The 16,561-nt window shown below is 39.4% G+C and overlaps 1 protein-coding gene across 1 annotated transcript in view; it reads left to right on the top strand.

The window, feature by feature from the left end:
* Window positions 1-16,148, top strand: part of LOC149255282 (nucleotide-sugar uncharacterized transporter 2-like) — a 146,821-nt gene extending 130,673 nt beyond the window's left edge. The window contains exons 3-7 of the mRNA XM_089457197.1: window positions 14,279-14,487; window positions 14,587-14,680; window positions 14,792-14,958; window positions 15,133-15,303; window positions 15,396-16,148. Of these exons, the coding sequence (XP_089313323.1) occupies window positions 14,279-14,487; window positions 14,587-14,680; window positions 14,792-14,958; window positions 15,133-15,303; window positions 15,396-15,684 (930 nt within the window). The 3' untranslated portion in view covers window positions 15,685-16,148. The remainder of the gene's footprint in view (window positions 1-14,278; window positions 14,488-14,586; window positions 14,681-14,791; window positions 14,959-15,132; window positions 15,304-15,395) is intronic.
* Window positions 16,149-16,561: the final 413 nt, after the last annotated feature.

Genomic DNA, 16,561 nt, shown 5'->3' with positions numbered 1-16,561 from the left:
CTTGGGACCATAGATCTGTTACCTGCACATCAAAGACTAAGCACATGGGGCAACATGTTTTTGTGGCATCTTATGATCACCCATGCTTGTATTAGGCCATAAAAATCAACAATTTTGTTATTTATTCTAGATGCAATTTTAATCTAAATGCAGCTAATCTAGCATGATCAAAGAATATAATGATGTTAGCTATCTAAAATCAATATGCAATGCATCCTACTCTAACATGCGTGGCTACATTGTGCAAATGCTAAGTATAGTCATATTGCCAATGCGACCAACATAGGATTAAGTCAATGTAAAAGCACTTTCCCTCATGAACCATTTTGAGGCAGGGGGCCCAAATATTACTTTTCCCATTGCAAGATTTGTTGAATGAATGGTAAGGATGGGGCGCGGGAACATTTGAGGATCATGCATCAATGGTCATAGATGAGGTGGGAAAAGAGGAATCCAATTCGTGCAACCTTTCATGCAATGAAAATATGAAGAACTCAACGACCAAGCTCATAAACTTTTGATGAATAACAACCTCGGGCATATCCTCATTACGACATAATGAGATAGATTGTTCATCAACATCCATATTTACATTATCTTGGTCATCAAGGGAGGAACAAAGTGGACTATGATCATCATATCTTGGGAATAACCACAATCCCCTTTCAGGGCTTTGAGAAAGCTCCTCAATTTCATGGCTCCCAAGAGATTCATAAAGAGGGGCATCAGGTTCCTCTTGGCTTCTAATGACATCATGATCATTGGATTGAGGATCATCATTTTGAAACATGTAAAATAGGCCTCTTCAATGAGCCATTTATTGCCATGCAAATTTTCTTAAGATCTTAGATATGGAGTCGCCAACGTGTACTTGAAATGCCTCGGGAGATGCTTGCTTCACCCTACAAGTATTGACTTTAAGGTTCAATGAAGAACTAGGGCTTCATTCTTCCAATGGAGTCTCCAAGAATGATATATCAATGACATCGTATAGGAACCAGACACGTCTCGTTTCCTCGACAATGGCGCCAAAAATGTTATCGCTCAATTTAGCAAGGGTCCTAGGAGAGGTTCCAATGGGACTACTACTAGACCAAGTGGCAACAACAGAACAAGGACCCACTGTCGCCTCAGTTGATGTCCCCTGCTCTTTATGGAATTTCACCGATGGGAGGAGTCTCGGTATGGTGGAAATCACTAGAATGATGAGGTCAATAACGATGCACAATGTGATTTCCAAAGCCCATTCAAAGGAGAGGCTCAGATAATAGGTTGCTTGTTTTAGAAGCAAAAGAAGGGTTCTCCAAGAAAGGCTTGAGGGAAGGATGACCTTGGGTTTAGGAATATTCAAAAATGATGAATGCCTAAGATCAAAACTTCCAAAATCCCTCACTTGCAATTGATGAGTTTATACTAAGGTTCAAAGTGAGGCAAGGATGGCTCATTCAATGGAAAGATTCAATTGAAGTGTGAGCTTTGTGAGAATCTAGGGTCAGTTTCCATGAAAAACCCCTTGAGGGAAATACTATAAGAGACCAAGGGTTGAGAGATATATTGTGGTAAAGGCTCATCCAATGATCACCTATAGTTAAGAGAAAAGGGTTTGAATGATGAACTACAAAGTGCAAACCTTCAAGAAATCCTTAAGTCAAAGCAGCTTCAAGGGTTCCCTCTTGGTATGATAGCTAGGGCATCAATTTATTTCACAAATTCCACTATTGGAATTTGTTCAAAACTGGAGGATGCCTAGAGGAGACATAAATGAAGAAACTTGTCTAGATGGAATCCTAAAATTCATCCTCCCTAAAATTTTGCACCAAGCCCTAGAAAATCTCGTTCTCCTTAGGGGATGAAGAAAAGAGGAAGAAAAGAGTTGAAATATTGATATTTCATTAAGTTAATGTGATCACCAAGGATCTAGTTCCATTGTCTGGCTATTGGGAAGATTGGAGTCAAAATTATTAAGATTTAGGAACTTTGCTCTTCAAGGAGGCCTAAAGAAGCAACTACGCTCTTTGTGGATGCAACTTCATAGCAACTTTAGACTTTTATACTTCAATATGCAATATTGGATGGAGTTCCAAGGTAAATGGTGTACAACTTACGCCTAGGAAAATTCGTTCTTCTTGCCAAGATGAATAACATATGCAACGAGCTTAAGATTACAAGTGTTTCATAAATTCATATTAATTTTTAGGGCACAAGAAAAATCAAAGCATAATGTTCTATACATTAGACATAATTATCAAGAAATTCGCATGAAAAGAGCACTTACATGACAAGAGAGTATATCCATCCATCACATTTGCAAAATAGAAGCTCCAAGAGAGATAGCGAAAATATTCCACACATCAAAATGCATTTAATCATCCAAATCATTCCACAAATTGCAGGTCTAAAATCTTTAGAAAGATATATCCCAAATCCAAGTGATGATGAGGAATGAAATGAACCTCTCATCAATTTATATGATCCTCTAAGGGATTCAAATTGCCTAATTAGGCCTAATGATGCCCCTAATAATAAAATAATGTACAAATAACAACCTTTTGGTGACAAGCCCACCAAATAGCTCCATAATATGAAAAATAAGCCTCTCAAGAGGGTCGAAATGATAATACAATAGCTAGGAGGGTCGTTGGAAGGCCTAGTGAAGTCCAACATGTGCCAAAATGAATGGAAGGGCTCCAAAAATAGTGATGAAGGGGATGGCCCCTTGATCTCCAAGCAAATGACCTGTGGTGCTCCCAAGTGGTTGTGGGGGCACAAAGGCATCCTCATGGGTCTCCAACTGAATCGAACAAGCATGTATCCCATCTGCAAGGGTTGGAACAATGATGCAAGCCCTCCCTTTGTCTCTTGGTGAGACAAAACCACATCTAGGCCCTAGATCAATTGCCAAGCGTGTGGTGCATGTGTGTAGCCGGCTGGGCAAGGTGGTCTGGGTGCATCGTCATCATCAAATAAGTGGAACACAAGTGAGCAAAGTGTGGTGCTGAAGGATTCCATGGAATGGCTATCTACTCTTTGCTATAGTGGAGGCCCATGGCTCTCAACGCACACCCTATGAATGCCCGATATGATCCTCTGGAGATCTTGGACCCCGTATAGGGAGACCAAACCCCAAGATGAAGACCCACCTACAATCCTGCATAAGATCCAGTGCGTTTCCTCACCTTTCAGTACAACAAATCATTAGTGTAATTGAGCAAATGAGCTTACAAGTCATGAAACCAAGTGGTCACTTCATAGTGGCATGCCCTTCCATAATGGGCTTTAGAGTGTATAGGTGTCTCCAAGTTCAAGAAGGAGGTTAATCAAGGACCCTATTAAGCGATTTCAACCTCTAAGGGATTGACAGGTCCATGGTGCATCCATCATATGGTTGGTGTCATGTGATATAATGATGGGACATGGTGGGACATCAGGGGAAGGCTGCAAGCCACATGCCATGGTACAAGGGTAGCTATGATGAGGGAGGCCCACACTTGGGTGTATAGATGTAGGAGGGAGCAATAGTGGTACATGGGTTACCCCGATCTTTGTTTTTCCACCCTTCTTCATATGCCTTTTGCCTTTTATTGATTTTTCCTTTTCATAACTACTCGGGGCTCCAGGGAATGAGAGCATGATGTGTAAGATATAATAGTAATTACCCCCTTAAGGTTGGGTAGTTCATCTCCCACCAGGGTTTGGGACAATCATGGGTTGCTTAATGATGCAGGGGGGGTCAATATGAGGAGCCAGGGTGATGGCCATGATGATGGGGGTAGAGCTCATGTTGGTTTTTTCCCACGTGCTAAATTTGTATGTCCTGACCATCTTTTGCATTTTATGGTACATTTCCTGTAGAGAGTGGCCAAATTATGCTTTTTAATTTCTTTTTAGCTACATCAACCTCCAGGGCATAATTCTAGGCTCGACCCAAAGTGTGGACAAGGGGAGGGGAGGCTAATGCCTTGTGGACCCAATGGACAAATGTGGGCTTGGATGGGAAATATGTTAAAAGGGGTTGTAATGAGCAGAGGGGACTGATGTATGTGGTGTCAGGAAGCGGGATCACGCAACGAAAATCATGGTTTCCCATGTAGTGCCACTCCTAAAGCTAGTAGCTAATAAAGGAGATCCCACAGGACTAGGACACAGTTAAACACCAAGTTAGACAAGGAGACAAGAGTACAAACCAAGCCCATTCTTTCTGCCGAATACTCCACTAATCCTTGCCTAGAAGTGTCCATGATAAGTAAGCAAAAATACCCAACTACATAATGAAAGCCATACCTTCAGGGTTGGAAGGCCCACCTTCAAACATATGATCATGACAATGGGGCGAGGGTGCTTAATGGCTGGCTCAGGTGGTAGAGATGGTGGCACATCGAGTTGCCTGGGGGCTACAAGGGGATGTTGGCTAACGACTGTTATAATCTAAGAGACAAATTTCTCTTATGGGTATCACCTACAGGTGGTGGGTAACAATACCCAATGGACCTAGGGCACCCCTAAGCTAGCCTTCACATTGTTTGATGGGTGTGGCTTGATCTAGATTCAAGATCATGATGGTCATACGTGGGATGACAAGAGAGAAATTGTACTCACTCTTAGAGCCCCAACACTGGATAGAGATAGTGCCATGTCACCCATCTAACCCTTGAGATGGTGACGTAGGGCACCCAGAGCATGATATTTGGACACAAAGGCACTTTGAGGCACTTCTTGGGGTCTCCCCTCAAGACTTGGAGCTGATGATTATGATAGGACATCTAATTAGTCCACCCCATGCTTGTTTTGTAGCATTTAAGGCCTGAAAATGGCATGTTGTCATGCTTTTGGAGGATATCGACCCACGTGTGGGATTTTAAGGCATTCTTTTATTGATTTCAACAATGGGGTTGGCTTGTAACCCCTTGTCTTGTCAAACACTAAAACTTGTTTTAGGTCATGTGGGCTAATATTTTTGAAAAAGTGAAGGGATAGACCTCATATACATAGAGGATCCCTTCACTCTATTGATTATCACATATGTAATCTGACTCTCCTTTTCTAGAGTGCAAATTGCCTTGTCTTATTCGCTACTTGGTAAAAATGGCATTTTATGGAGCATATTGCTTTTGAAGATTGACTATTTCATTGGAAACATATTTTTGGGATTGGAAGAAGGATTTTTCTTAGAAGGATTTATAAGCTTATTGCCGATTTTTCATTATTTTGCATTTGAATGAATTAATGCTTATGGTTTCTAAATGTTCCATGACTAAAAGCATATTGTTTATTGGAAATCTTGGTAAAATTTTGCATGTTAAATATATTCTTCCTTGAAATCCATAGAAGAACTCCTAGTGTGCATCTTCTATTTAATTTCTCCCCTCACAAAAAAAGATAGTTAGGGTTTTACAAGTGGAAAACATATTTTTTTCCTTACTACAATCGATTTTCATTTTCCTTTGATACTTTCCCTAAAACTCCATTTTCCCAAGTAGGAATAGGCATTGGCCAAAGTTGTGTTATTAAAAAGCCATCAAAATCAAGATATTTTCCTTTCTTTTATGTCTCCTAGGCTTTTTAAGGCAAGTCGCTAGAGCTTTTGTAGGGTTGTTTTGCTTCTAAGGTCATTTTGGATGGATGTTTTTAGATAAAAATTTAGGGTTTTCCTCCTTACACCTTTTAAATGCAAATGCTAGCTTTTGTTGTGGTAAATCCTTCCCAAATAGGGTTGATGTCATCCTTCCTAATTTATTTTGTGTTCTAGAAATGCTAAAACCTAGCCAAGCTTCGACTTGAACCCTATTTGAGGGTTTATCTTGTTCCTTTGTTGATCCAATCATTAAATAAACCCCTTCTCTGATTCCTACATGTCTAGGTACTCCTTTATCATTGCACATTAGTAAGCTCTAGCTTGTAGTGGTCCTTGCTTATTCTAGGGTTAGAATACTTGTACCTTGATAAAGAAGAATGGAGCCTAGTCCATCATTAAGGTATCTTTCCCTAGCCTACTTATATCACCTAGAGCCCTCTATATAGAAATACCTATAGATGAATACATGGAAGCCTCCATTGTGGTGAAATTCCACTAAATAGTTGGAGGAAGATCGCTGAGGTGACAGTGGAAATCCTTCCTCGTTGCTATAGGGTCTAGCCCTTGCCTTGTGAGTCCCCTCACAAGACCTATTATATTTTACAGCAACATTTGGCTCCAACTCGGGAGCACGTGTTCACTGTAGAGCACATGATCCATATATGCTCGAACAGAGAGTGCATGAGAACCGCAACAATATTTGGGTTCGCAGACTTGTTACCTCTACACTCAAAGCAACTTGTTGATAAAATGTGGGCAAAGTGTTGATCGTCACGCTTGCAATTATAGGATATAAAACAATACTTGAAAAAATGTTAGCTCAATGCAGTTGAATCTACTATGCATACACATTAGCATGAATAATGGATAAGTAGGATGCACACACAATAATGCAATCACATAAATACACTGCAACTATCTAAATGTAAATGCATCAGGTTACACTAAAAGAAAATGAGGTTCTTTCCTTCCACAGGGGATGTCAAGGGCTCACCATCAAGGTTTGCAAGATAAAAGTAACCTACCCTTACTTTTCCGTGGATCCTTACAAGGTTATGATTTGTGACCAACAAGGACCAAATCTCCAATTTGGAAATCCTTGCCTTGTTTTTGCACCCATTTCTTCTTTTTATTGTTTTGAGATATCTGTTTCTTCCTCTTAGTTGCAGGGGGAGTTTTGACTTGACAAACATCTCTTGATACTAACTCAACCTTTTTGGGTCTTTCAAGGACTCTTGGTTCAAATTGCTTACATTCCACTTGTAGGTTTGGAGGAGGTGTATTAGGTTTGGCTTTACTAGGATGCTAGGAGAATGGGAAAGGCTCTATATCTTCAACATGCTCAGGCATGTGTGGGTCTTTATACAAGATGAATGGTTTCCAATTAACAATGGCTATGGTAGCATATGGCAAATCCATCTGTAATTGCCCACCTGTAAAGGTGCACCATTTCCCAAACAAAAACATACCCCAAGCATCTGGAACAGTGTTACTTGGGAGCGGGAGCGACATTTTCAGAAGCTCCCGGTGTGGGAGCGAATCCTGGAGCGATTTTTTAAAAATATATATATATATATATATATATACATATATATATATTTTATATTTTGATACATATATGTCAACAAAAACATGTAGAATGATGAATTAGATATAAAAAGCATAAAAAAACATAGATTGATCATTGAACCATATCACATCAATCATCTAGAAGTTATAATCTTCATCAACCACATCCACAAGTTAGTAACATACATATTTGTTGTACATGTTGAGTCTCGTGAATCATGATTCATCAAATTCAATCTTAAAGTTTCAACTTCAAGCTTTCAAAATTGAAAATTCAATATATAACATTTATCATCATTGATCACCAAAGTTGTACTTGTAAGCTAAGTTTAACCATTTCAAGAAATAATATCTAAGTTTCTAACTGTTAACATGAAATGAAATGTTATAAAATGAATTATGAAATGAAATGAAACAACCTTAGTCTTTCACGAAGCATCATATTCATAATTCATAATCATTATACTTGTAAGCTAAGTTTAACCATTACAAGAAATAATATCTAAGTTTCTAACTGTTAACATGAAATGAAATGTTGTAAAATGAATTATGAAATGAAATGAAACAACTTTAGTCTTTCACGAAGCATCATATTCATAATTCAGAATCATTACCAATGAGTTATAATTGCCAACTTCAAACTTCAAACTTTCATTGTCACAATCATATATTGTTTACAAAAAATATCATTATGATATGAAAGAGTCAAGAGTCAAGGACTCAAGACTCAACAGTTATGAAAACTAATAGAAACTAGAAAAGACAAGTAAACTGTAAATCTATTATCTACTACTGCATGTGGCCCTTGCCACGAGAGTCTACTGTATGAGCAGGTTGTGGTGGTCTTCTAGGAGTCTCCCACAGACCGACGACCAAAACTAGAAGGCACATGCCCTCCACGTGAGGGTGTAGATGGAGGTGGCGACAACAAAGGAACAAGACTCGGAACTCGAGCACTGCTACTGGATGGTGGAGGTGGCATGGCTGCTGCTTCATCTTCATCCCTTATAAGTTACTCTTCTAATTCTTCAAGATGTATAGTGCCATCCTCCAAATTGTCATCCTCTGGGTGGTTGTCCCAAATTTTATATGTTGGATCCTCATAAGGCCGATCACAGTAATGACTCAACAACCTCAAGTTGTAGTGCACATAAACCGAGCTTTCTGCCCGGTTTTCATCGAGTTTGTTTCTTTTCACATTATGTATGAAGCTGTAGGTGCTCCAACACCTCTCTGCAGAAGAAGTATTTACAACCTGTGATAGAACTTTTTTTGCCAATTTTGGCAAAAGTCCTTGGCCGCCATATGATTCCCACCATGTGAGAACATCAAATCTGTCTCTGTCTTCCATTGCATGGAAGTTACCAAACAAACCAGTGCCACTGAAGTATCTGCCTATTTCAAGGCACACACTAGCACATTCCTCCCTGTCAGGTATCAACTTTTCTAATGCATCCAAATATCCTCTAGATACCTCTTCATCTAAATGGGGTTTGGTCCTAACCCAACCCCCTGGTGCAGGTTGGCCCAACCAAGATATAGAGTAGTATTTTGGCGTAATGATATACGCCAAGCAATGTAGTGGAAGATTAAGTTTATTCCACCGTACACACACACAACTGTGAATCAGTTTGTACAAGTCGGGATCATTGTTATGAACAATATCTTTTATTTGCCCCAACATGGTATCCATCTACTCATACACCTCGCCAATCACTGGTTTATCTGTATCTGCAAACCGAATCATGTGATAAATGGGCTTGGTGAAATCCAATACTTGCCTCACACTTGCCCAAAACATACCATCAAGAGCGGCCTCCTCCACCCAATTCAAAACCTCGCCTGTCAGCTGCATTTGTAGCTCTTTCCTTTAATACCTGCGAGTGTGGACTTGATACCATGCTAGCCAATGACTCTCTTACCTTCAAAAGGCCCCTGAAGGTGAGGTAATAGCTACTAAATCTAGTCCTCGCAATCTTCAACAATTCCAATCTTGAGTGACTGTGGAAATGGCCATGGGTATTGCTATGATTTGTAATAAATTTTATCATTTGTTTGCCTTTCTTGTACAAATCACCAATCCATTTGTATTGTTCATTTTTGTTCTTAACAACATCATGCATCAAAGGGTTCAATGTGTGAACCAAACACCCAGACCAAAATATGTTGGGGTATTTATCCTCAATAATTGCTCCCGATGACTTACAATTAGGAGCATTATCAATGATGACTTGGATGACATTGTATGGTCCAATACGGTCAATTGTTTCAAGTAATGCTTCTGCAATGTTGATGTTGGTCTTGAACTTCTCTGAGTAATCATATGCATTTAGAAAGATGGCACCACTAACAGACACAACAAGAACACTTATCAATGGCTTGCCTTTTACATTTGTCCATCCATCAAATACAATGGACACCACATGGTCAGTCCAAGAGCTTGTCATTCTATTCAAAGAATGTGATATTTTTGCTTTTTCATGATCAAGTCCAACGGTTCTTGCCTTGTCATACCCAGGGCTCTTGTATCCTTTAGGGGCATCATTTATGGCAGAAACCATTTCGTGCCAATAAGGTGAGCGAAAAACATTGAATGGTATCCCACATGCATAGAGAAACCTGTAAACTTTTGAATCCACATCATTCCTACACCCTTCATCAAGGAAATCTGATATGGTTCTACGCCTTAAAGCTGGTGACCCTATGCCTCCATATCTACTGCCTTGGGAGGACGCTGAAGGAGTTCTTTGTGCTTGTGATTGTGAGCTTGGTTCAAAGAAAACCCTTGATTTTTTAGATTTGTATTAGGCTTCCTCCTCTTCCCTTATGTATTTGGCTCTATCTGTTGCTGACACACCTGCACAAGTTTTGATTCCTATTTGTTTATCTCCATCCCATGGCCTTTTCCCGCAGAGGTGTTTTCTGGCACGGGTGTATGAACCTGTGTAATTATTGTTGCAATGGGGGCAATGAAATTTAGTGGTTCCACCCCCTTTCCCTGCTTCAGGCCTGTTAACATATTTCCACAATGGGGCTTGGTCTTGTTTAGTTTTTTTTAGCTGTTGAATCATGTTCACCCTCCTCCAGCGCCTCCTCACCGGGGTTTTCATCAAATCCACTTTGTCCCCCTTCTTCATCCCCTTTTTCATTTTGAACCCTCCTTTTCCTACTCTCCAGCACCATAATAACCAGAAAAGGAACCAAGAAGAAGAAAATGCTAAGAAATATAACCATGATGTTTGAAATTTGTAGTTTTGAATCTGCAAAATTCAATAAAATGGAATGGGAATGGGAATGGCGCAATGGGAAACCGAAATAGAGAAAATTTTATTTATTTATTTAGAAATTAGGAGTAAATTAATAAACATTTAAAAAAAAATGCTAACCTACCTCAAATGCGCCCAAGATTCCTTGCTCCTTGCTGCTTGCAGCTTGCTCTCAGTCTCACTCCTTTCTCTCAGTCTCACTCAAGTCACAATGAATTATAAAAGCCCTCCCTCCCTCATTATATAAAAAAAAAAATTGATTTTTTGGTCGCGCGGTTTTTTTTTTCCGCCTAATTCGCTCACGACCTCTGCGCGCGTCGCTCCGAGAGCGAAATTTAAAGCCCGGGAGCGATCGGGGAGCGATCGCTCCCTGACCGCTCCCGAGCTTTAAATTTCGCTCCCGGAGCGACGCTCCCGAAGTCGCTCCTGGATTTGGCAAGGAGCGCAATTTTTTTTATCGGGAACGCGCTCCCAACCTGCTCCCGCCCAGAGCACGGATTGGGAGCGGGATCGGGAGGGGGGGGGGAGGTACTCCCCCGCAACATTGGTGTGAAGTATTCTTGTGCCCCTAACATTAGACATTGCCCACTATGATGCTTTAACGGTTTTTGCCCCTAATGTTTATTGATCTTGCTTGATCTTGAGGGGTTTATGTTGGGTGTTATTATCACAAGATCAAAGACCCCTAAGGGAAGGGTGTGACCCTCTCTAGCATCACTCTAGAGCATTGCACCCCATTCCGAGGGAAGTTTTGACCTTCATGATGCAACATTGCCCCTCCATAGATGAGCGTTGGCTATGAGATGATTCCACATGGTACTTTCCCCCCATATGTCCCCCTAGATGTTAAAATTCTAAGCTAATAGGCTTGGCCGTTGGACTACTTGGTGATATGCCTAGATGGGCCAAGGACACCCCCAAGCTGGCCTTGACACTATTTGCTAGATGTTGCTTGTCCCGAAGCCCACATGATGGCTAGTTATCATTGCTATGACTTGGGAGGGCTTGCATGTCACCCTTGAATCCCAACACTTGCATATGATGATGCCACATTACTCCTCTTAAACCTAGAAGGGTGACATTGGGCATAATTTGGATGACATCATCGTTGAGGAGGCACTTTATGGAGACACGGCGATGCATTTTGAGCTTTTCTTGAAGTGAGGAGCACTCATGATCCCTTTTTCCACTTGCTTGAGGCACCTTGAGCATTTATGGAGGACGACATCATGGTGGAGATTGTTATTTCTCACACATGTGGGCTATTTTTGGCATTTATTTTATGTTTTTGAGCGTTATGGAGGTTGGCTTGTGACCTTAGACTTGTTGAATGCTTAAGCAAACTTGTTTTAGGGCTTTGCTTGTAAAATTATTGAAGTAAGGCATGATAAACCTCATATAAATAGAGGAGGCCTTATTTTATTTTATCATCATCATTCACTCATCATCCTCTCCTCTCTTTGGGAGTGTGCATTAGTCCTTGTGTCTCTATTTTCTTCAAATGTGATCTTTTGTGATGTGAATTGCTCTTGGAGATGGTATCTTGCTTGAACATGGTTTCCTGGTATTGATTAAGTGATTCTTGTGGAAAATTTTGTAAGTTTACTGTTTACCACATATTTTCTATATTTTGCATGTATTTTTGTACTAAGGTTTCTATATGTGCCATGATATAAATTGCTGAACTTATCTTGAAATATTGCTCCTCTATGATATGTAAAATTGTTTTCTTGGAATCCTTTAAGAGAACTCCAAGTGTGCATTTCTTAATTTAAAATCTCCCCTCACATGGAAGCTGCCAGTGTTTATAAGTGGATGCCTTAGTCATCCCACCCACTTCAACAAAACCATTGTCATTGGATTTTCCCTAGAAGACTCCATTTGCCCATTTAGAACAAGACATTAATCTAGATGGTGTTGGCAAACCCTATTCTTAAATAAATTTCACCTCCTTCTCTCTTAATTCATAGATATTTAGGGTGAGGGTTAGGGTTTATGTGAAATATTGCTAAAAAGGTAAGTTATCTTTGATGTTTTATTGCCCTTTAGATAGGAATTGCATTGAATAATTGTCTAAAAGAAAAAAAAACTAGTATTCTTTGCATATTAATCCCCTTTTTAAGGTTGATGTCATCATCCTTTTGTTATTTTGTGCATGTTTCAGCCAAAAATTCTGTTGTAAACCCTAGATCCTTCATATCTAATTGAAGGTCTTGACCCTTTGTTGATCTCTCACTGAAAGACCTTTTCTTTCGGCTGTTATATGATATTGCTTGCCTTATCATTGAAAATATGCAAAACTCTATCTTATAAAAGCCCTGTAATTCACTTAGTTGGTCTAAGGATAGAGTGCTTGAACTTTGGTAAAGATTATATAAGTCATCTAGGCTCTGCCGGTACTATGTCTGAATCTTTAGAGCCCATCCATCACCTTGAGTATCCTTACGGTGATCCTTTTACGGAAGCCTTCCTTGTGATTGAATACCACTAAACAGCTGGAGAAAGGCTGTTGAGGTGACAGTGGCAGCCAATCTTTTGTTGCAATGAGGTCGGGATCTGCCTAGTGAGGCTTTGCACTAGGCCTGCTAGATTTTGCAGCAACAGGTACAGTTACGGAAAGGTGATGAAAAATGAATGATACCAACGTAAAGCACTAGGAAAACACCCCACCATGTAATAGACAACACAAACAATTAAACACAAGACATAAACCCACCTTGCCAAGTGAAAGTAGTGACTAGAGCATCATAAGCAAGAGGAAATAACAAGGTGATCTTCCCAACAGTGATTCAACGAGAGAATAGTGTCTCCATCAAGCTAAAAAGATACATAATATTCAATTGAAGGAACCTACACCATGGGTCTAAAAATAACCATTCTATCAAATATGCTGGTGAGACTTTAGAGTGAAAGGTAATGAAAAACTGATTATGTGAAGTCTTTTTCCATGAATACCACATAACCCTGGGTGGCCGGCATTAGATCAACCAAAAGGGTAGTACCAAGGAGAACATGTGCAGCATGATAATGCCTATGATTGGCAAACTGGTCTATAGCAAGTCCATAGGCGTCATCTTATTAGGTGTCATGAAAAGTGGTCCTCTGACACCCCATACAAAGTATGGTGTAACAGGGAGCAAATGAAGTAGTTTAACGGATTCTGATTAATTCAGGTATTTAGTTAGAGGTAATTGGATCCTTAACAGCATGCTTCTGTCTGTTGTCTGTTTTCCTGTATTATAAATGCCTGTCCATGTTAGTGGATTTGATTGAATAATTGGCAAGGACGTAAAAATGGTTGCACTTAATTTTATGTGGAGAATATATGGAAACACATTTTTTTTTTTTAAGGCATATCGAATAATTTATACTGTTTGGTGATTGATTCGAATCATGCATGAATCATAATGTCAATGATGAGCCTCCTTGGTGTCATTTAGTTTTGTGTATTCTCTAGTTAGTTTTAACGTCACATTTGGAGAGAAGCTGTTACTAACTACATTAACATGGAATGTTAGTGTATAAAATTTCGTTTACTATACTATACGTCCCACTCAGTTTTGTATTTTACTGTACATTTGGAGATCATTTTCACTATAAGTTATAGATTAATTTTTGTACTGAGCTTGAATTATATTGTTTGGATGCTGGTGAGTTCGAGATATGCCTTTTGCAGAATGAATAATCCTTAGGTATCTTTTCCATAAGGATTTTGACTTGTCTGCATAAAATCAGTCACAAGCATAAAAGTTTTCCTGGCTTTCATTCAACCAGTTTAGCGAGTGGATGAGCATGCTAGACCATAGCAGCATACTACTGAATTCGAAAAATAAGAAGCCCATCTAAACTTGATTGATTTTGTTATTTCCAGTTACTTGGGAAGGTGGGGTTTAACTATCCCATATTTCTCACACTAGTCCACTATGGACTAAGTTGGATCTTCATGGCATTCCTCAACGCAATCTGTCTTCTGCCTACAGCACCTCCGGCCAAATCAACATCGTTTCCCTCTTTGGTTGCTCTGGGAATGGTTACGGCATTTTCTAATGGTCTTGCTAATGTTAGCTTAAAATTCAACAGGTACATCATCAAATTCACTTATTTTTTGCTTGTAGGATAGAACTTATCTTCAAGATTGGCAACTTTGCAGTATTTCAGTCTGACATCGTTTTGAATTAGTGTTGGATTTTATCAAATGGCCAAGATTGCTGTCACTCCAACCATTGTATTGACTGAGTTTCTCTTCTTGGGGAAGAGAGTTTCCTTCCAGAAGGTACTGATATCTTTTGTTTTTAAATAACCTTTTTATTTCTCACGTATCTTAGTTTCCCTGTTATTGTGTTCTGTTTCAGACAGATAAGACAAAATATTGTACGGATTGCAGGCACTTTCATTGATGGTTGTTTCTTTTGGAGTTGCTATCGCAACTGTCACAGACTTGCAATTTAACCTGTTCGGTGCTTTGGTGGCTTTAGCATGGATAGTACCAAGTGCAACAAACAAAATTCTCTGGTCAAATCTTCAGCAACAAGACAACTGGACTGCACTTGGGTAAGTACTTGAGCTTCCTGTGCAATGTGTGAGTCTTTAGCATGGTTGAAATGAAGTTGGATGTCGAAGTAGTGTCCTTACCAATTAACATTTGTGTCGAAGTTCATAGTCAAAAGAATTGATTTATATTGCAGTAATCCAACATATTAATTTTAGATGTTGCATGGTGAACAGATTGATGTGGAAAACAACACCAGTAACAGTATTTTCACTGGTGGCTTTAATGCCCTGGTTGGATCCTCCCGGTTTACTAACGTTTAATTGGAATATCTCCAATACGCTGGCCATTCTTATTTCTGCTGCATTGGGATTTTTGCTACAATGGTCAGGTGCTTTAGCATTGGGGTAAGCTGCTAATATGATTTTCTTGTTAATCTGATCACTAATCCCCTGATGCTTGGTGGGCATATTGATGGTTATACCACTGTTCTTTGCAGGGCTACTTCTGCTACAACGCATGTTGTGCTTGGACAATTCAAAACCTGTATTATTCTTCTTGGAGGATTCCTTGCTTTCCAGTCTGATCCAGGAATAAAGAGCCTTTTGGGGGTAACAATGGCTCTAGCCGGAATGGCCTTTTACACCTACTTAAATCTACATGAAACAGATGAACTTCTAGTAAAGAAAACAATCATCAAAGAGAATTCATTTTCATCTTTAAAACCCAAATCAAGCAAGTCATCTGGAGATAACCATGACGGGAAAGATTGTACAGATATTGTATAGTAGTGATTTGATGGTAGATTTGACGAAGATTCTTTGAATTTCTGCAGTAGAAAATCTTCAAAATCCCTCTAATGCAAAAGGAAGAAAGGTTGATTTTGATTTTGTGCTGGTGAGGCTCAGGGCCCAAATGTAACTCCATGCTTATTCTATAGCAAGAACATTTGTAATCTCATTATTGAAGCACTTCGGATTTATACAGTTAGTTGTTTAACCACTTTGAAAATCTTCGGATCCCCTCCCCTCTAATGCAAAGCGAAGAAACGTTTGATTTTGATTTTATGCTGGTGAGGCTCAGGGTCCCAATGTAACAACATGCTCATTCTATGGCAAGAACATTTATAATCTCATTATCGAGAGCACTTCAGATTCATACAGTTTGTTGGGTAACCATTTAGTTGATCTTCCTTTCGCATTAGATAGCAGATTAGAATTGCTTATTCTATAGCAAGAACTTTTTATAATCTCATTATTGAGAGCACTTCATATTCATACAGTTTGTTGGTTAACCACTCATTATTGAGTGCACTTCAGATTCATATAGTTTGTTGGTTAACCACTTAGTTGATCTTCCTTTCGCATTACATGGCAGCTTGGAAAATAATGGTAGAGCACTATGTCGCGTAATTTGGTGTATCTATATAGGGTTTTATTTGGACAAATATACAGAGACTGTCAATGGGTGTTTCCATTATATTAATCTGAATTTGGCATGCTGAAATACATTTCTTAGTGCGAGCTTCCTCCCATTAACAAGTCATGACAATTGACGGTCTTTATGTCATTGAAGAACTTATTAGTCTTGCCAGTCTTTGTTCAAGGAAGGTGCGATAAATGATGTCGTGAACATACCTGGCAGCGTTTGAATGGGCCTGTGCCA

This window comes from Pinus tabuliformis, chromosome 7, assembly GCF_031772625.1.
Source record: "Pinus tabuliformis cultivar Carrire ecotype Pingquan chromosome 7, CPIR1, whole genome shotgun sequence".
NCBI lineage: Eukaryota > Viridiplantae > Streptophyta > Pinopsida > Pinales > Pinaceae > Pinus > Pinus tabuliformis.
Note: the sequence above shows the minus strand (reverse complement) of the source record. Positions and strands in the feature narration are given on the sequence as shown.